Source organism: Trachypithecus francoisi, unplaced genomic scaffold (assembly GCF_009764315.1).
Source record: "Trachypithecus francoisi isolate TF-2019V2 unplaced genomic scaffold, Tfra_2.0 Lachesis_group16, whole genome shotgun sequence".
Taxonomy (NCBI): Eukaryota; Metazoa; Chordata; class Mammalia; order Primates; family Cercopithecidae; genus Trachypithecus; species Trachypithecus francoisi.
The window spans coordinates 25,526,931-25,547,990 of NW_022681461.1; the positions used below are offsets into that span (position 1 = coordinate 25,526,931).

Below are 21,060 nucleotides of genomic sequence, written 5' to 3' on the forward strand. Positions count from 1 at the left end.
TCAGGCCTTTTTGGTTTTGGCTTCAATGAATCGTGATTAAGGGAGAAAAGTGAGGGGAAGAATACTAGAAGCATCAAGGGAAGCTCTACTGTACCACAGGAGCAAATCACAGAGAGCTGGGGTCTCTGCACATATGCTCACAGCTATTTATTCTGTACAAAATCTTCTTTTTAAAAAATCTAATCACTTTCTACTCAACTCTTCTCTAAAGTGGATGTGAACTAGAAAACACAAATGTACACGAACACAATCTCACCCACATACTGCCATTGTTAAAAACTATTTCTGGCCGGGCGCGGTGGCTCAAGCCTGTAATCCCAGCACTTTGGGAGGCCGAGACGGGCGCATCACAAGGTCAGGAGATCGAGACCATCCTGGCTAACATGGTGAAACCCCGTCTCTACTAAAAATACAAAAAAAAAAACCTAGCCGGGCGAGGTGGCGGGCGCCTGTAGTCCCAGCTACTCCGGAGGCTGAGGCAGGAGAATGGCGTAAAACCCGGGAGGCGGAGCTTGCAGTGAGCTGAGATCCGGCCACTGCACTCCAGCCCGGGCGACAGAGCAAGACTCCATCTCAAAAAAAAAAAAAAAAAACTATTTCTATCGAAGTATAATTTACATGCCATAAAATTCACCTGTTTTAAGTGCACAAATACATGATGTTTAGTAGATTTATTGGGTTTTACAACCACCATCATAATCAAGTTTTTGAACATTCTCATCACCCCAGTTAGATTCCTTGGGCTCATTTAGTTAATAGTTATTCCTACTTCCAGCCCCAGGCAATCGCTGGTGTTCTGTCTCCATGAATTTGCATTTTCTATATACTTCACATAAATGGAATCATATAATATATGGCCTTTTGTGTTTGGTTTCTTTGTCTTAGCACAGTGTTTTTAAAAATCACCCATGTTGTAGTATGCATCAGTACTTCATTCCTTTTTATGGCTGAATATTACTCCATTGTATACAACATTTTGTTTATCCATTCACCAGTTATAAACATTTTGGTTGTTGGCTGGGTGCAGTGGCTCACGCCTGTAATCCCAGCACTTTGGGAGACTGAGGTGGCAGATCACGAGGTCAGGAGACCAAGACCATCCTGGCTAACATGGTGAAAGCCCGTTTCTACTAAAAATACAAAAAAATTAGCTGGGCGTGGTGGCGGGCGCCTGCAGTCCCAGCTACTCGGGAGGCTGAGGCAGGAGAATGGCGTGAACCTGGGAGGCGGAGCTCGCGTCACTGCACTCCAGCCTGGGCGACAGAGCGAGACTCCGTCTCCAAAAAAAAAAAAAAAAAAATTTGGTTGTTTCCACTATTTGGTGCAAGACTAGTTCCCATATGGCCTTGGTGACCCAGTTTTTCCCCTTTTCTTACTTGTAGTTATCAGAATAACTGTAGAATGTGCTGGAAATGCAACTACCCTGAGATATGGAGAAATTGGTCAGAACAGCCTGGGCTCTGTTCCCATTCCTCCTAGAACAGGATGTTTTGCAATGTTTCAGCTCAGTGAGTCCAGTTTCATCTGGGTATAAAACCACAGGTAGAGCATGCTCGCAGGGTCCCTCAGCTATGATGTGATGTGGGGTATGCACATATGAGACTGCTGAGCAACTTTCCTGAGCCGTGGAGGATCAGTTCACCTAGGCTTCTATTGTCCCTTGCTACCTATCTGTGCATAATAAACTTGCTTCACAGGTGCAGCACACGAACATGGCACAAGTATACATATGTAACAAATCTGTACGTTATGCACATGTACCCTAGAACTTAAAGTATAATAAAAAAAAATAAAATAAAAAAATAAACTTGCTTCACTTAACTTGTTATATAAGTGTGCTACCTCACTGGACTCATGCAAGTGGTGTGCAGTATTGGTGAGGTGTTTGGAGTCCTCCCCTGGGACTAACACCTGTATTCAGTGAACCTGCTCCACATTTGTCTTCCATAAATAATGACACTACGAGCATTTACCTGCAAGTCTTTATGTGGAAACATGTTTTCATTTCCCTTGCACATCTTTACCTTTTATGAGCCTATCTGCATATGGTACCCTGTTCTTTGAGGTGGAAATCTTCCCAAAGTAGGCTGTCCACGACCTCTGGGAATCCAGCTCAATGGCCAGCAGCAGCAGAGTGGGCCTTGTTCCCTCCTATGGTCTCTCTGTAGCCTGTGTCACCACAGAACATCCTCAGAGCCTTTATTACAGGCAGTAGAGTGAGGCCCTACTCCCTGTGAGCACAGATGTGGAACCAAAGCAGAAACAGGAACCACATCTTCCCCCCGTATGCCAGCGCTTCAGCTTGCAGAGATGTTCTTTCAGGTCACCTTTGTGGAGAGGGGATATTCTAGCTCCCTACATTAGCATATTATGGCCATTCCAGCATACATCCAGAACAACTTTCCTGTTCCCAAGGTAGGACGAAATAGTAGTGAAGGATGCATATACCACCTTGAGAAAACAATAAAAGATACACAATTATGGTAACTTTTGGTGGTTTCATTACAAAAAAAATTTTTCTTTGTACCTTTTTGTGCCTCTCTAAGTTCTGTACCATGGAAACATATATTACTTTGGTATCTTTTTAAAAAATCCTTTTGTAGTGAAAGTCTCATTAACCTGTAAATATAACTCATTTTTCCTAACTTCTTATATAATATTTCATTTCATAAATAATTCTTCACTTCCATCATTTTTAAATTAACATATGCTATAGCAAGTATTCTTGCATACCCTCTATTTCTCTTTTATTCTCTTTATTTACATTGAATATGGGGTGAGATCTGTATCATGATAGAAAGAACTTTGAGCTGGGCGCGGTGGCTCACGCCTGTAATCCCATTACTTTGAGTGGCTGAGGAGGGTGGATCACCTGAGGTCAGGAGTTCGAGACCAGCCTGGCCAACCTGGTAAAACCCCGTCTCTACGAAAAATACAAAAATTAGTTGGGTGTGGTGGTGCACGCCTGTAGTCCCAGCTACTCGGGAGGGTAAGGCAGGAGAATCTCTTGAACATTGGAGGCAGAGGTTTCAGTGAGCTGAGATCACGCCATTGCACTCCAGCCTGGGTGACAGAGTGAGACTCTGTCTCAAAAAAAAGAAAAAAGAAAAAAAGGAACTTTGAATTTAGAGTCATAGGCCCTGGTTGTGAATTCTGGCTCCACTACTTAAAAGCTGTATGACCATGAGCAAGCCTCTTAGCCTATGTCAGACTCAGTTTCCTTATCATAAAAGATAGATGCTTCATGGAGATTTCTATGAGGATCAAGTGTGGCACTACAAAGGAAAGCTCTTTGTAAATCATTAATGATTATCAAGTGTTTGATCAAATTCACTGTAGACTACCTGACTCATTGCATTAAACAAAGCATTCTGAGTATGTGCACATCCCAAATGGGTGATAACAGTATCCTGTTTCCTTTTCCCATCTATAACTCCATCAGTGCAGTACAAGAACTAACCTGTAAGACAAATAAAGACAAATGGGCTTTTTACCTCTCGGTTTCCTTGATCGATTCCTCAGTGGTCTCCTTGTATTCTGGAAAAGTGTCATTCAAATCCATGCAAACTTTGCCCACAAATGCCCGCTGTCCAAATTTATCTGTAAAGCATACACAAAAAGAATATGAAGGCATGTTTGTTTCCGAAACAGTACTCTTTCTAAGCTTTTAACAATCAGTTTCAAATCAAAATCATTATGGAAAACATAAAGGAAAATGTAAAAGATCATCCACCATCACACCACTTACGAACAATAACCACCACAAACTCCCCACTATATTCAGTAAACAGTAAAAGTTTTTCTATTCATCACTTTAACCCACTACCTCCCCCATCCCCATTCTCAGGCTGTCAGGTGGGGTTTTTTTGTTTGTTTTGTTTGTTTGTTTGTTTTGTTTTTGAGACGGAGTCTCACTCACTCTGTCATCAGGATGGAGTGCAGTGGCATGATCTCAGCTCACTGCAACCTCCAGCTCCCTGGTTCAAGCAATTCTCCTGCCTCAGCCTCCTGAGTAGCTGAGATTACAGGTATGCACCATCACGCCCAGCTAATTTTTTTATTTTTCGTAGAGACAGGGTTTCACCATGTTGGCCAGGATGGTTCAATCTCCTGACCTCATGATCCACCCACCTCGGCCTCCCAAAGTGCTGGGATTACAGCAAGAAAGTTGAGGCTACATGGGACAATGGTAATTGTTTTTACAGTGTCTCCATCTCTGTCATAAAGAGATTTTCAAAAACCTTTCTGCCTCTCTCCTTACCCTGTAATTCATTTTAATAACTGCCCATTAGATTAATCTTCCTTAAAATACCACTTTCATCACATCACTCACACCTAGACTCAGAACCTGTTTTGGGTCTTTGGTGTGTATTTGAGCTCTTCCACAATCTGAGCCCTCCCATCTGCCTACCTTCTTCTCCCACCACCTCCAGGTGATGAATCCACTCCTCCCATTAAACTACTGTGGTCCTTGCATCCACTATTGACACTCCTGTTCCCATACCTGTGACCACATCATTTCCCCTATCCGGAAGACAGTTTGTCCTCTCCTCATCTTGTCTTTACTTCAAAGCCCAGTTTAAAGGCCCCTTTCATAAAGTCTTCCTAGATGTCCTAGTTCTGGGTTTTCTTTGCCTTCTCTGAAAACTGTACTATCTATTTTCAGAGTCACCCATTAGGTCTTTTGCATAAGCAAACAGTGGCATCAGTGTATCAGCCAACAGTATTTACTGAGCATCTGCTATGTGTCAGGCACTGTGCTGGTTGCAAGTTTTGGACTCATCAACCTAAATCCAGAATCAGCTCTTCTTACTAGCTGTGCAACCCTGGGCATGTTACTGACCCTCTCTGAGCGTCAGTCTAACCATCTGTAACATGAAGACGTCAGTAACCACCTCAGAAGGCTGTTTGCTGCTGAACTAATCCTCACAGAGTGCTTTGCACAACACTAGACGTCTAGTAACAGCACCATAGAGGTTACTAAGGTTAGTAATCAATGTGTGTAGGTATTCTGTCTGGCTCCTCAAGGGCAGAGACTATTTTTTATCTCACTGTGTTCCCAGCATCTAGCACAGTGCCCTGACTCTAGTCAACAGCTCTACCAACAGCCACCATGTATCTGCTGATGTAAGAAACTATTACCACAGCTAGAATTAGTAAAGTTTCCCTAAAAAGCCCTAAATTAATACACAAAATTCAGACTCATATATGTCATTCTATAACCAAAAATTGTAAGTAAATAATCAGAGTATTTAGAAAATAGAAAACACTCTATGATACAGTTTTCTATTTTCTAAGTACTTCAGAAAATTTTCTAAGGGCCACAGTGACACACAGACACTTAATTACTTGCAAAAGAATGTAAATGCTCATGTTCTAGCAATTAAAAGGCAGATCTGCCCACAGGGACATGTGAGTTGTTTGCCACGATGGTCTGGCTGTCTTTGCTTGATGTGCCCATAAATCATGCTTTCACTTGCTCACCTGTAATTTCAGCAAGGAGCAGAGATGAGTCAGTGTGAAGTGTTCCAAAGTAACAAGCTGTGGTTGTTCCATTCTTTAGTGTTCTCCTCTAAAAATAAATCACAAAAACCATGAATCACGTGTGCTCAGAAAAGTCACATGATACATCCAGAGGAAAACAGAATTTTAGTTTTTAATTTTAAAATGTTTTTATTTGAAGGTATGCCATCTTGATGTAGAGTAGTTAGGTAAATGGCAAAAAGTATTTATATTTCAAAAGTTAGCTGGAAGAGAAGCTGATACTTCTGATATTTTCTGGATTCACACAGTTCTGTGCTTCAGAATTCATTAAAATGTGATACTAATGAATTCCTTCTTTCTTAGGATTGTTTAAGGATATCCAAATTTTATTGCATCTGGGAGTACATAAATAAGATTTTTCTTCTACTACAGAATAAAAATATTCAGCCAGACTTTTAGCTCAACCTGCAAGGTTGATCACATATACCTCCTTTCCTTCGCAAATTACAACTAACATAACAGTAAAGGAGTACAAACGTTATTAACCCACAAGAAGAACATGAGAGGAGAAGCATGAGCAGAGAAAATATTTCATCATCTTCTCAGAAGACAAAAAACATGGACAAGAACCTGGAAGCAACTTGGAAAGAAGGAGAGAAGTGTGTGGGTTTTAGCAGGGGATTGGGTGGAAGTTTGTGTGGGTATGATTAAACAATGGTAGGAACCTTGTTGAAATCAGCCAACCACCCTTAACCTCTTCCTTGTAGGAGAGATTTACTCTTTATAGAACCTGGATAGTATTTAGAGGTTACAAGCCCCAAGAGAGAAGGTAAAGCAGAGGTTTAAGTGAAAATCTGGCCAACCTCAAGGGCACTCAGTCATTTTCCTCAGAATACCGCATGTAATACTCCCACAACTCCTGGCAGGGGACTAGAGGATTCTTTTCTAGAGAAAATGAATGGCTCTAAAAGAAAGATGTCTTCACAATGACATTTGGGACCCAAATTCACTGCCTTCACTACTCATCCTATAATGAAGTTACCAATCAGCACCTTACAGCATCACAGTATGAATGTATGTCCAGGGTTTGATAGGCATTGGAGGGAATCTATTATCAAAAAGATAAGGAGGGGGAGAAAGAATCTGGAAAAAATCTTAGAGGAAACATAATCTATAAGGTCAGAAGAAAACTCAGTTAAAAGAAAACAACTATGACTCACATCCTCAAAGAAATAAAAGACACTATTGCACCCACAAAACAAGAACAGAATGCTATGAAAATCAGAGAGCAGGAGCTCTCCAAAAGTAAAAATATTATAAATGAAATGTGGAAGCCAGTGGGAGGGTTGTAGGATAAATTACAAGAGAATTGCTCAGGAAAAGGAAAAGATGAAAATCAAAGGTGAGAACATAAGAAAATTAGGCTCAATCTAGGCAGTCCGAAGTTTAGAATAAGAAATCTAATTTTTTAAAATAAATGGAAAGGACAAAAATATGAAAAATAATATTCATCTCCAAAATTAAAATCCTCATAGAATTGTCAGCACAGGGAATAAAAAGAGAACCCAAAGTAAGGCATATAATTGTGAGATATTAAGTCCGTAAGTAGAGAAAAGATGTTAAAAACTCCAGGAAAAAAAAAAAAAACTGGTCACAGATAAATGACAGACCTCACAATGACACCGGATTTCTCACTAACAATGCTGGAAGCAGAACAATGCCTTCATATTCAACTCATATATATCATTCTGTAACGAAAAATCCTAAGTAAATAATCAAAGTACTTAGAAAATAAAAAACACTCTATTATATAGTTTTCTATTTTCTAAGTACTTTAGAAAATTTTCTAAGGGCCACAGTGACACACAGACACTTAACTACTTGCAAAAAAATGCAATGCTCATGTTCTAGCAATTCAAAAGGAGGTCTTCCCACAAGTACATATAAGTTGTTGGTCACAACAGGAGTTATTTTTTAACATACAATTTTATACCCCGGTAAATTATCAACCAAGTGTGAAGGTAGCATAGAAATATGATTAAGTACCGAATGACTTGAAAATGTTGCTCTCCATGAACTCTTTCTTAGGAATTTTTTAGAAACTGTCTTTTAGTAAAACATGAAAGTAATCCAAAGAAAAGTTAATTCCTGGATCCAGGGAGTGGGCATTAAACGCAGGAAAGAGGCAAAGAGAATACCAAGATTACCATAGTGCCAGAGAGAATGCTGACCAGAAACAAAAGAATGGGAGGAGGTGAGAAGATCCTCAAGAAAGAAAATGGAACTGATATTGCCTGACCTGTCTGAACACTTGGAAAAAGGACTAGTGAATTGAGTACTTTGGGGCATATCTTTAGCAGAAGCTTTTAAAGTGCAGAGGAAAACCCTCCAGATGGTGGCTCTTGCTGATGTTTTGCCTGTGATTAGCTATGTGACCTTGAGAAAGTTGCTTACATTCCGTGTTTCCTCCTTTGTGAAAAAAGAGAGTTTTCTTGACTAATACTGACATCAGAAGCTCAAGTGTCTGTAGGATTGAAATAGTTTGGAGTTAGGATAATAGAAAGGAACATGCTGTTCCTTGGACAGTAGCCTCTAACAAGATTCAGTGTGTTGCATTTTGTTGTTGTTGTTGCTATTTTAGGTTTTGTTTTTTGAGACAGGGTCTTGCTCTGGAGTGCAGTGGTGCCGTCACACATCACAGCTCACCGTAACCTTGAATTCTTGGGCTCGAGAGAGCCTTCCACCTCAGCCTCCCAAGTAGCTGGGACTACAGATGCATGCCACCATGCCTAGCTATTTTTTTTAAAGACAAGCCCTTGCTATGTTACCCAGGCTGGTCTTGAATTCATGACTCCAAGTGATCCTCCTGCCCTCAGACTCCCAAAGTTGTTGGAATTACAGGCATGAGCCACCGCACCTGGCCCAGTCAATTGTTTTAAAAAAGCAAACGAGAACTCAGCAACATTGGTTAGTCCCAAAAGTCAAAAGAATTTGGAAACCTGTCAATTTTTCCAAATATTAAGACAATTTTCATGTAAAACAAAAAGATCTGGCTACCAGTAGAGAATGTTTAGAACTTGTCAGTTACAGACAAGGATGAACTCTCCATCACAAATCCAGGTGAAAAGCCAATACCATGACAAAGGTATCAAATTTAATCTCCAGCAACTAGAAAAGTGTATTGGTTCTAGGAGGTGCTTAGTAAATATCTACTGAATGAACACCTGAGGAAGCAGAATTACTAAAACAACAAGAGACATAAAATGAATGAAAAATAGCATACTTCGATGAATAGGACAGGATGTCATATCCTTGAAAGAGGAACAGGTTATTATAAATAGTAAGAGTGAATTAATGATTTACAAAATTGGCCCATACCATTTCCTAAGAATGTAGTATGAAAGAAAAGTTTAGAGACATGAAAATAGAACAGAAGTCTCAACATTTTTCTAATAATAATTATCAAAAGAAAGAATATATTGAAGAGAGGAATATACTCAGAAAGAGAGAGACAGAAGGAAAAATAACAGAATTCCTAGAAACAGAAGGAAGGCAGGCGTTCTCCTATTGAAAGAACTATGTATTAAAGAGAATGAACTGAAGAATTAAACTGAGAATGAATTGAGATGATCAACAATTATAATTTCAAAATATCAGGAATGATGTCAGCATATTGGATGCTGATAAATAATTTCAAATAGAATTCTCTCTACAGCTAAGGCATTGTTCAAGAGTCAAAAAAAAAAAAAAAGTAAAGCCATTTTTGATAATTCTAGGTTTTAGAATATTTATCACCCACCTGATTGGAAAGAATTGTCAGAGGATATAGTCCAACAAAAATGAATGAAGACAGGGATCCAAGTTGCAAAATAAAAAGCAAAGTTCATTGTTAAATTATAATTATAATTATTATTGAGACGGAGTCTTGCTCTGTTACCCAGGCTGGAGTGCAATGGAGCACCTTGGCTCACTGCAACCTCCACCTCCTGCGTTCAAGCGATTCTCCTGCCTCAGCCTCCTGAGTTAGCTGGGATTACAGGCACCCACCATCATGCCTGGCTAATTTTTGTATTTTTAGTAAAGGCGGGGTTTCACCATGTTGGCTAGGCTGGTCTTGAACTCCTGACCTCAGGTAATATCCACCCGCCTAGGCCTCCCAAAGTGCTGGGATTACAGGCATGAGCCACTGTGCCCAGCCCTCATTGTTAAATTAAGTGCAGATGTTAATAAATAAAAAACTGGAATTAAATTGAGATAATTTTTTAAAATTAAACTTAAAAGTTAAATATTTCTTAAATACAGTATACATGACAAAAAAATGGAACTAAAATCTCAGATGATATACCATAGGACATGGCAAAAAGGGTAGGGATGAAGAAGGGAACAGAATGAAAATGCTCTTGGCCGGGCACAGTAGCTCAAGCCTGTAATCCCAGCATTTTGGGAGGCCGAGACGGGCGGATCACGAGGTCAGGAGTTCGAGACCATCCTGGCTAACACGGTGAAACCCGTCTCTACTAAAAAATACAAAAAACTAGCTGGGCGAGGTGGCGGCGCCTGTAGTCCCAGCTACTCGGGAGGCTGAGGCAGGAGAATGGCCGGAACCCGGGAGGCGGAGCTTGCAGTGAGCTGAGATCCGGCCACTGCACTCCAGCCTGGGTGACAGAGCGAGACTCTGTCTCAAAAAAAAAAAGAAAGAAAGAAAGAAAATGCTCTTGTCTCACCATTATGGGAGAATATGGAGCAAAATAATAGAACTGTTCAAGACTTTTAACAGCTTCATCTCATAAAGACAGAAAAAAATGTCAAATCAACAGAGAAAACACAGTTTTCTTTTAAAAAATTGCAGAATAATCATAAAAATTAACCTTTTATTCGGTCATAAATCTCAGCTATCCCCAAGAAAAATGACACATTACATTTACTAACCAAACTAAAATAAAACTCAAAATTAAAACAGGCATGTAATTTAAATTTTTCTAAATTTTCAAAATTTTAAGCACTTTTCTACAGTCTTAAAGATGAAATCAAAATGGAAAGCAGGGGCTACTTAGAAGCACTACAGGCCGGGGGCGGTGGCTCAAGCCTGTAATCCCAGCACTTTGGGAGGCCGAGACGGGTGGATCACAAGGTCAGGAAATCGAGACCATCCTGGTCTACACGGTGAAACCCCGTCTCTACTAAAAAATACAAAAAACTAGCCAGGCAAGATGGCGGGCGCCTGTAGTTCCAGCTACTCGGGAGGCTGAGGCAGGAGAATGGCGTAAACCCGGGAGGCGGAGCTTGCAGTGAGCCGAGATCGCGCCACTGCACTCCAGCCTGGGCGACAGAGCTAGACTCCGTCTCAAAAAAAAAAAAAAAAAAAAGCACTACACAAACACTGACAGTAAGCCCCTTCCCTCAGTGTCCGGCCTAAACCAGGAGGTATGTGGCTTATGTGGGGAGAAGCTTTTAATGAATGAGAAATTGCAGCTTCAAATTGGACTGTGTTAAACTAAACTAAATTTGGCCTGAGCATGCTTCTCAACTTTGAGTTCATAAGGAACTGCAACCTAACTTAGTATATCAACTCACTGAAAGCCTAATTAGTAATATGCTTTTGTAACAAATAGCTGAGTCTCAGCCAGTCACAGCAGCTGAGCTCTAGCCAGTCACAGGTGCCAAGTGATCAGAACAAGTTTGAATAAGGCAAACCCAGAGCTGTAACAATCAAGCTGTTGCTGGACCTCACTTGCATTTTCTGTCTTAAATGCTGCCTGCCCACATTGCTGGGCAGAGTTCTCTGAACCTTTCCTGGTTCTGAGAGCTGCCTGATTCTGGAATCGTTCTTTGCTGAATTTACTCTGTTAAATTTAATTTGTGTGAAGTTTTTCTTTCAACAACTAGAATGAACTGAAAACATTAGAAAGTTCAGGAACTGCCCTAATTACAGTAAAGGGACCGGACAGGGAGACCCCTGAGAAAGGGAAGAAGGAAGGGAGGAAGGAAACCCAAAGCTACTCCTGTTTATTCCCACTGAGCTCAGCCCACTGAGTAGGCTACGTGGCTAGTTAACACATCTCAATACCCTTAAACAGATGTCAGCCATACCCTCAGTGCCTCCAGCTTAAAAGTTTGTGGGCCCACACTCATTCATTCTCAGACACATAAGAAACATAGGAGATGTGCTCTCCAATTTATTATTTATTTATTTATTTATTTATTTGAGACAGAGTCTTGCTCTGTCACCCAGGCTGGAGTGCAGTGGCCTGATCTTGGCTCATTGCAACCTCCTCCTCCTGGGTTCAAGCGATTCTCGTGCCTCAGCCTCCTGAGTAGCTGAGCTTACAGGTGCATGCCACCATGCCCAGCTAATTTTTGAATTTTTAGTAGAGACAGGGTTTCGCCATGTTGGCCAGGCTGGTCTTGAACTCCTGACCTCAGGTGATCTGCCCACTTTGGTCTCCCAAAGTGCCAGGATTACAGGCCTGACATCAAATACTTAAACCACCACCACACTCGGCCTGACATCAAATACTTGAACAAATCTCTGATGTCAGAAATAATTTATATGGAATATTGCCCGAAAAATATATAGTCCTTGATACTCTCTCTCTCTAAACATAAAAGAATGATCTATCTGGACTTTTTGGTAGTATAGCATCTTTACAATATATATTTTGACAGCATAGTGTCTATCCATACTAAGGAATACTGAGACTAATTTTCTTGAGTTTCAGTATGAAGCATAGATATGCTTTACCTTAACAAATGTGTTTTTTAATCATAAAAGCAATGTAAATTTCATAACTGATTTCCCTCTTTGGGTCAGGTTCTAGAAATGTAAAGCCAAATTCATGACAAACTAACAAATGCATAGACCCCCACAGTAGACACTGATTTCTTGGTTTTATTTTACTTTTCCCTCCCCCTTGTTTTCTTTGCCTTTATTTCATGACTCATTTTCTTTTGTTGTATATTACGTAATTTTCAGCTATCTCACATTCTTTTAGAACAATGTGAGGTATAAATAAATTTTGAGAATAAAGATTTGGTGTGGTTAACATCATTCATTAACACAATGCGCCAGCTACTTTATACACAGCTTTAGTCCTTCTCAGCTTTTCTAGTGTCATGTGGTGCATGCTAAATGTGTAAGATCCACAATTGCACCGAATTTATAATTACGTGAGGCAAGCGTATAAATGTTAGCAACTGCTCGGCCAGGCGCGGTGGCTCACGCCTGTAATCCCAATACTTTGGGAGGCTGAGGCCGGTGGATCTTGAGGTCAAGAGTTCAAGACCAGCCTGACCTATATGGTGAAACCCCGTCTCTACTAAAAATACAAAAATTAGCCAGCCATGGTGGCAGGTGCCTGTAATCTCAGCTACTCGGGAGACTGAGGCAGGAGAATTGCTTGAACCTGGGCGGCAGAGGTTGCAGTGAGCCATCATACCACTGCATTCCAGCCTGGGTGACAGAGTGAGACTCTGTCTTAAAAAAAAAAAAAAAAAAAAAGTTAGCACTTGCTTTTACTCTTTAAGGCTGGAATGATGCAAGACCAAAAAAACTGGCAAGGTGGTTAGGTCAGTAGATGTGGAAGGCTTATAATACTGCCACCACCACATGTAGTGAACACCTTAGGAGGAATCAATGGGTCCGACAAAAATCCATGAGTGTTCAGACCAAGTGCGCTGAACACCCGAGACGTAATGGTCAGATAAGGCGGCGTTTCCGCTTTAGCTCCTTTACTGCAGAAACTGTTTCTGATTCCTGAGTGGATTCTGGTTCTGGGCATAGGATTGGAGTACAAAGAAAATAACTGATTTTCCTGAAAGAGGAGAAGGAAGGACACTTTCAGAGCCTTCAACATATGGCTGGCACACACTGCTGCCACTGTTCAATGACTGTACTAGCCCTAGAGTTCCCTCTAGTGGTGCCAGTGCTCAAGTCACATTACCAAGTGCCTCCTTGCAAAGCTCCCAGAGTAACACAATATCCCTTCTAACAGTAATTTAAATTTTTAATTTTAAATTTCCTTGGCTATTTTTAAAGCAAACAAATAGAGCTCTTACCATGTGCCAGGCACTATTCTAAGAATTTTACAAATATTAACTTGCTTAATTATCATGAGAATCCTGTGAAATAGGTACTATCATGATCTCTATTTTTTACAGATGGGAAAAGTGAGTCACGTTAACTCTGCAAAGGTCACATAATGAATCCATATGGTCCTGAAAACAGCATTATGGATTGGCAGGAGCAGGGAAACACACATATTCAGTAAACCCAAATTTAGTAAAGTAAAACAGAGGAAGTAAAAGAGTAACGTAAACCCACCAGATTGGGGTTTTGGAAACTTGGATTCAAATTCTCTCTTTGCCACTGACTAGCTGTGTACGTGAGGTAGTCACAAACTCACTGGACTGTTAAAAAAAAAACTTAAAAATTCTCTGTGGCCCATCTTAGGCTTAACTGCCTAGGCTTTATAATTTAAATCTATCCTAGGAAAATGATACTCCTATAGATGACCCAACAGAATATTGTACTCACACACAAGATACTTACGACAACTCTGGTATATACTTCTTCCGCAAAGTCAATGTTCTGGAATCTGTGTTCTGCAGGAAATGTGTACTTGGTCAGCCACTCCAGGAGTGGCAGGTCTACATTACTTCCAGAAAAGGAATACTGAGAGGCATGGATGTGTGTATCAACCAGCCCAGGCATGAAGAACTCACTGGAAATTAAGATGAGAAGAAAAGTGTTTAATAATATCTTTAGTCATTTTCCGTATTTTTTAAATCACATTTTTTCCCAAGCATGATTTCACTGTTCACCCCACACAGGTTTATAAGTGATGCAATCAGACAACTGTAAATTCTCCAATTATTTAGAGGTCAGGACATAAAAATGAAGCTCTGCTAGGAGAGATATAGCTCCTAGGTTGGAATAGCTGGTGGGGGGTTAACCAGTGATGATGGAGGGAGGGAAAAACACAGCATTGAGAAGAGGCAAAGCAGTGGTGGCACAAGAAAGGAGGGGAGCCCTGATTTAATCCTGAGACTTCGTTCTCACAACGGGTGGCTGTAGGTCAGAGAGCAAGAATGGAAGAGGAGGTCTTTAAAACTTCTATAGCCATGCTGAGGAATATGCACACGAGTCACTAAGGGGGACTAAAGGTGAGAAACAGACAGGCTGCAATTTTAGACTCAGCAGTCATCTTGATCTTGTCTGACCACAAGAAACCTAGTCTTTTCCCAGGTGTTACAGAAACTGAGTTCCGAAATAGAAGCAGCAAGAGCAAGCTGGTTAGGGACAGGCGATCTCAGGAGATGGACCACAAACGGGCAGTGGTGTAAGTGGTGAAGTGAAGAGGGAGTTATGATGCTGTGGCAACCATGCTCAGGAGGCTTGTGATCACTAATGCTGCCACCATGATCCACCAATTCATATTCATATTTCTATTAATTCTTAAAATTAGAAAGTCCTGGAAAGTGTTCAGAAGCAGTACCCACAGAATCGAGGCAGTATGGTGCTGACAGACACTTAATGTTTTTCTAAAGAGCTAATGCAGTTCACCACAGTCTCTATTAAGTATCCAACCTCATCCAAACAGATATTTGCCAAAAGATGGGACCCTCTACTGCCACCATTATCCTAGGTAAACATTCAATCACATAAGCAACTTGAACTTGAAACCTGACATCACAAAGAATTCCTCATGCTATCAATCAAATGTATACATACCACCTAACTGTAAGCCTAATAAAGCCATGAGTAACTCTAAATGCTTTATTTTAAAATAAGAGCAAGGAATGGCAGACTCAGTGGTCATCTTGATCTTGTCTGACTACAAGAAAGCCTCTACATCACATGGAAAAGACTAGCTTTTTTGTAGTCAGTTATTATAATAATGATGGTGACGGCAGCTAATGTTTCCTGAATATGTACATTCACTAGGCACTGGCACAGCGTTCTACATACATCATCTCATCTGTGGGCAGCAGTTAAGTGTATACATTCTGGTTTTGGCCTGCTTAGATCTGAAATCAGGTTTGACCATAAATCAGCAGTTAGATATTTGACATATTTTTTTTTAAAAAAAATTTCTGTGTGACTCAGTTTCCCCTTATGTAAAATGGAGATAGTAGTAGCATCATAGAGCTGTTGTGAGGATGTATTCAGTGTGTGTAAGAACAATGCCTAGATAATGGAAAGCATCAATAAATGTTATGGATGATGATGATGATGATGTAATGTTCACAAGAAACTTACGAAGTATGAGAGTACTGTTACCCTCCTTTACATAAGGGTAAGCTAAAGCTCAGGAAATTTATGTAGCTTGAAAAAAGGTAACTGTTAACTAGTCAGCTTTGGAGCTGAGATTTAAATCCAGGCAGTTTGTTGGTTCAGTACTCTTGGTCACTACGTTCCACGTGATGGAATTGTTAATTCACTAACTATGGAAATAAAGAACTTTTAAGGACATCAAGAAGTCAGCATTAAGTGGGCCTATAATGTGGGAAGCACTCCGAAAGGGAAAGTGGAGTATGGATTTCTCTCAGGTATCAGTTACTGACCTCTCCACAATGTCAGTCCTTTGGGTCTTTGCTTTCTCTCCCATCATAAAATAGAATAGCAGTGTAACTTCCTCATGCAGTTAAATCGTTTAACCAAATAATATTTCCCAAATGTCTACTATGTTTAGGAAACTCTGCCAAGCCCTGTGGAGAGTCCAGAGAAAAATAAGGCATATTGTCCTCAAAGACTTTATAATCTAGTTGAGGAGATTACGGGGTGAATGAAGGGAGAGAGAGAGGAGGAAGAAACAGGAGGAGAAAGAAAAAGGCGAGGAGGAGGAGAAGAGGAAAAGGAAGAGAAAGGAGGAGAAGGAGAAGAAAAGGAAGAGGAGGAGGAAGAGGAAGAGGGAAGAAAAAGAGGAAGAAGAAAAGCAAGAAAAGGAAGAAGAAGGAGAAGGAGAAGGGAGAAGAGGAAGAAGAAAAGAAGGAGGTGGAGGCCGGGCGCGGTGGCTCACGCCTGTAATCCCAGCACTTTGGGAGGCTGAGGCGGGCAAATCACGACGTCAGAAGATCGAGACCATCCTGGCTAACACGGTGAAACCCTGTCTCTACTAAACACACACACACACACACACACACACACACAAATAGCTAGGTATGGTGGCAGGCGACTGTAGTCCCAGCTACTCAGGAGGCTGAGGCAGGAGAACCGTGTGAACCTGAAAGGTGGAGCTTTCAGTGAGCCAAGATCGCACCGCTGCACTCCAGCCTGGGTGAGGGAGCGAGACTCCATCTCAAAAAAAAAAAAAAAGGAGGAGGAGGAAGAAGGGAAAAGGAGAAAATAGAAAGAGGTAGATCTGGTCTCAGACATAAAAAGTCTTAGTGAGCAATTTCACTTCTATTTACCCAAATGCAATAAAACATAGGTTTAAGAAAAGAATTGTACGAGAATGTTCATAGAAATTGTATGCATACTAGCCCCAAACTGGAAGCAATGTAAATATCTACCACCAGAAAATATGGATAAACGAACTGTGGTTCAGTGTAATACTATGCAGCAATAAAAGTGAATGAACTGATAGATACAACAATATGAATATGTCAAAAACGTTAGGTTGAATGGAAGCATTCAGACACAAAAGAGTACATATTGAGTTATTCTATTTATATGATGTTCAAAAATAGTCAAAAGTAATCTGTGTGAGAGAAGACAAACAATGTCTGTCTATCGGGGCAGTAGAGACTGGAAGGGGCTCAAGGGAACTTTCTAGGAAAAGAATGTTTTACATCTTGACTGGTGCGCTGGTTATGTAGGTAGATACATATTTGCCAAAACTTATCAAATTATGTATCTGAGCTCTCTGTATTTTGCTGTATAAAAATTTTTCCTAAAAACAAGAAAAAAAGTTTTTTTAAAGAGTTTTGAATACTCAATTTAGTGAATTAACATACATGTGTTATTGGGGAGCTAAGACAAAGGGAATCATGAGAATATGTGTTGTAGTTTTTTCCTTTGGCAGACTGTGACATATTGAGCTTAGGGTTTAGGATGATGAATCTAGGGGTGTGGCCACATGTTGAGTGACTCCCGAGTCTCCCAGTGGGGATACTTTTAAATAAAAACCATGGTGGTGGATACAGAAAGGAAAAGGATGAATGTGGAAAAAAAAAAAAAAAAAAAAAAAACTTCATGTTTTATTAGCTCTAGGAAACAAAGGAGAGAAGTAAGTCAAAGTGAGTAAGTTTTTTGTTTGTTTGTTTGAGATGAAGTTTTGCTCTTGTTGCCCAGGCTGGAGTGCAATGGCACGATCTTGGGTCACTGCAACCTCTGCCTTCCAGGTTCAAGCAATTCTCCTGCCTCAGCCTCCCGAGTAGCTGGGATTACAGGCGCCCACCACCACACCCAGCTAATTTTTTGTATTTTTAGTAGAGACAGGGTTTCACCATGTTGTCCAGGCTGGTCTCGAACTCCTGAGCTCAGGTGATCCACCTGTCTCGGTCTCCCAAAGTGCTGGGATTATAGGCGTGAGTCACTTCACGTGGCTGCAAGTAAGTTTTTGAGTATGTGAGCATGAACATATGACATAAAGAATAGAGAATCTAGAAGGAAAGTCTGTTTTTTATGGCAAGAGGGTTATGATGCCATATTAAACCTAGTGTCAAAGTGTGACTGCCAACTGTCCAAGAAGTAATTGGGGATGTGGGATAAGAGGTCACATAAGAGTTAAAGAAAGGATTCAGGGCTGGGCGCGGTGGCTCACACCTGTAATCCCAGCACTTTGGGAGGCCGAGGCCGGCGGATCACGAGGTCAGGAGATCAAGACCATCCTGGCTAACACGGTGAAACCCCATCTCTACTGAAAATACAAAAATTTAGCCAGGCGTGGTGACAGGCTCCTGTAGTCCCAGCTACTAGGGAGGCTGAAGCAGGAGAATGGGTGAACCCAGGAGGCGGAGTTTGCAGTGAGCGGAGATCGCGCCACTGCACTCCAGCCTGGGAGACAGAGCGAGACTCCATCTCAAAAAAAAAAAAAAAAAGAGAAACGATTCAGATTTGAGGGTCTTCTCTATATAAGTAACTCTAGAAGTTGGTGATGCCAGAGATCTCTGTGGAAGGAAAAAACAAACCAACATCTTAAGCAGCACATTCGACTTCAGGAGTAAGACTGAGAAAGAGAATGTCAGGATCAATCTTGGCAGAGTTACTATGAGGAGGATAGAGGGAACCCAGGATGGAGAGGTGTCAGGGACAGTAACGAAGAGACATTCAAGAAGGAACAGGGCAGTGACTAGTGCCAAAAACTGTCAAAAATGCGTGACTTCAGGAATAATCCTGAGACCCCAGTGCAATCAACAGGGGAGACACCCAGTTTCAGAAGGATTTAGTTCTTCTTTTAAAAAGTACTCACTTGGTCTCTAGAATGTTTTGATTACTGCACTAAGTGCTAAAAAGAGAATGTTTGAAAAAGTCCTGTGCAGATGGAGAGTTCCCTTTTAAAATATTTGATAGTGAAAGTTAGGATGCAGAAGAGTTCAAGTCACTCTATGTTTTTCATGTAGGGGAAATGAGCATGTTCTTCCTAGCTGAGATGAGAGAGTTAAAGATGATTCAGAGTACAAAGTCTTCAGAGGCAACAGAAGCGCAAGGATTTATTGCATCTGAAGTGTGATTTTTTTTTTTTTTCACCCAGAAAAGTTACAATCCTTTTAAGGAAATAGTAAGCATTGTGAAATGATTATTAATAAAAAGATTCTGATAATCAAGGTTACAGTCCAGGATTTATTACAGATATATCTGTACACACAGAAGCATGGAATGTGAGAGTGCACATGACATTAGAGGTCAGCGAGTTCACCTACTCATTTTACAGAGAGAAGAAAAGGAAGGTCTGGGATTGCAAGTTATTTTCGACTTGCAATTTGTTGGTGGCTCAGCCAGGATTCAAACTCGGTTCTCCACTCACAACATCACTTATGGCTAAATTGTAGCTACTAACAGCCCAGCTGCAGGCAAAGCAGAGAAGAGATCCGAAGGCTGCAGCAGAAGGTAAAAAAGCTCTCCTTTCTCCCTTCTTTTCAGCTTTCCTCTTCTCACTTTACTTAATCAGCATCATAATTTCCTCAGAGAATCTCAACTTCCCCCAGGTATTCCAAATCTGCAGTGTTGGCCAAGGCACATCATAACCTGAGCAAAAAAAATTATATATAGATATATCCCCCATATATGCTTATCAGAACATCCACCCATCTTTTCACCAAATGGAAAACATTAATAAAGTTTTATCATCAAAAAACAATACAGGTATGTATCAATACATGTGTGTATTACCCAAACCATCATCACCCTCATCAACCTGCCCTACCAGTAATGCAATGGCCCCGTGGGTCTGGGAATCCAGGTTATTTGAAAGTGACTGTTCCATTGCACAAAAAAAAAAAATGCATGGCTGTACAACAAACAACATCCTGTCTTTATTTAAAATGTTGGTGTTTTGTTCATCATGAGTTTTGCTTTTTTTTTTTTTTTTTTTTTTGAGATGGAGTCTCACTCTCTGGAGTGCAGTGGTGCGATCTCGGCTCACTGCAACCTTCACCTCCCAGGTTCAAGCAGTTCTCCTGCCTCAGCCTCCCGAGTAGCTGGGATTACAGGCACCTGCTACCACACCTGGCTAATTTTTTTTTTTTTTTTTGAGACAGAGAGTCTCACTCTGTAGCCCAGGCTGGAGTCCAGTGGCACTATCTCTGCTCACTACAAGCTCTGCCTCCAGGGTTCACACCATTCTCCTGCCTCAGCCTCCCGAGTAGCTGGGACTACAGGCGCCCGCCACCACGCCCAGCTAATGTTTTGTATTTTTAGTAGAAACGGGGTTTTGCCGTGTTAGCCAGGACAGTCTCAATCTCCTGACCTCGTGATGCACGCCCACCCAGGCCTCCCAAAGTGCTGGGATTACAGGCATGAGCCACTGCACCCGGCCCACACCTGGCTAATTTTTGTATTTTTAGTAGAGATGGGGTTTCACCATGTTTGCCAGGCTGGTCTTGAACTACTGGCCTCAAGTGATCTGCCCGCCTCGGCCTCCCAAAGTGCTGGGATTACAGGCGTGAGCCACTGCCCCCGGCCATGGATTCATTTTTTTATTTTAAAATATTGCCTGAAAAGTATTGATCTTGGTTACTGAATTTTTGCCCCTCCCCCGCTGCTTTTAAATTTTGTGCCTGAGGTGAATGCCTCACTCCCCTCACCCTAATCCTGGCCCTGCAAACCTGTCCACGGTCCATGGCCACCATCTGATTCGCTCCTACCACAGCACTGCCCATGGTACGCCAGCTGTGATTTTCATTTTTAAAAAATCCACACGGTACTGAGATAGACTTGTAGATACATTGTGTATTGGGCCAAGTCTATTAAAAATTGTCTGAGACATCCCTTTATGGTATTTTAATCATGACTTAAATTCAACTGCACATAACTTGTATGCTTGATATAAGAATCTCTTTGCATTTTAAATATAATTTTTCTTCAAAGACTTCAGTCTTCTACTAAAATTTAAATTATTTCTTACCTTACTACTT

The 21,060-nt window shown here is 41.0% G+C and overlaps 1 protein-coding gene across 1 annotated transcript in view; it reads right to left on the minus strand.

Annotated features, from left to right (window-relative positions):
- GDA (guanine deaminase) overlaps positions 1 to 21,060 on the minus strand; it is a 115,152-nt gene that overhangs the window by 34,857 nt on the left and 59,235 nt on the right. Inside the window, exons 3-5 of the mRNA XM_033237098.1 lie at positions 14,033 to 14,204; positions 5,485 to 5,572; positions 3,495 to 3,600 (exon numbers count right to left, since the gene is read on the minus strand). Of these exons, the coding sequence (XP_033092989.1) occupies positions 3,495 to 3,600; positions 5,485 to 5,572; positions 14,033 to 14,204 (366 nt within the window). The remainder of the gene's footprint in view (positions 1 to 3,494; positions 3,601 to 5,484; positions 5,573 to 14,032; positions 14,205 to 21,060) is intronic.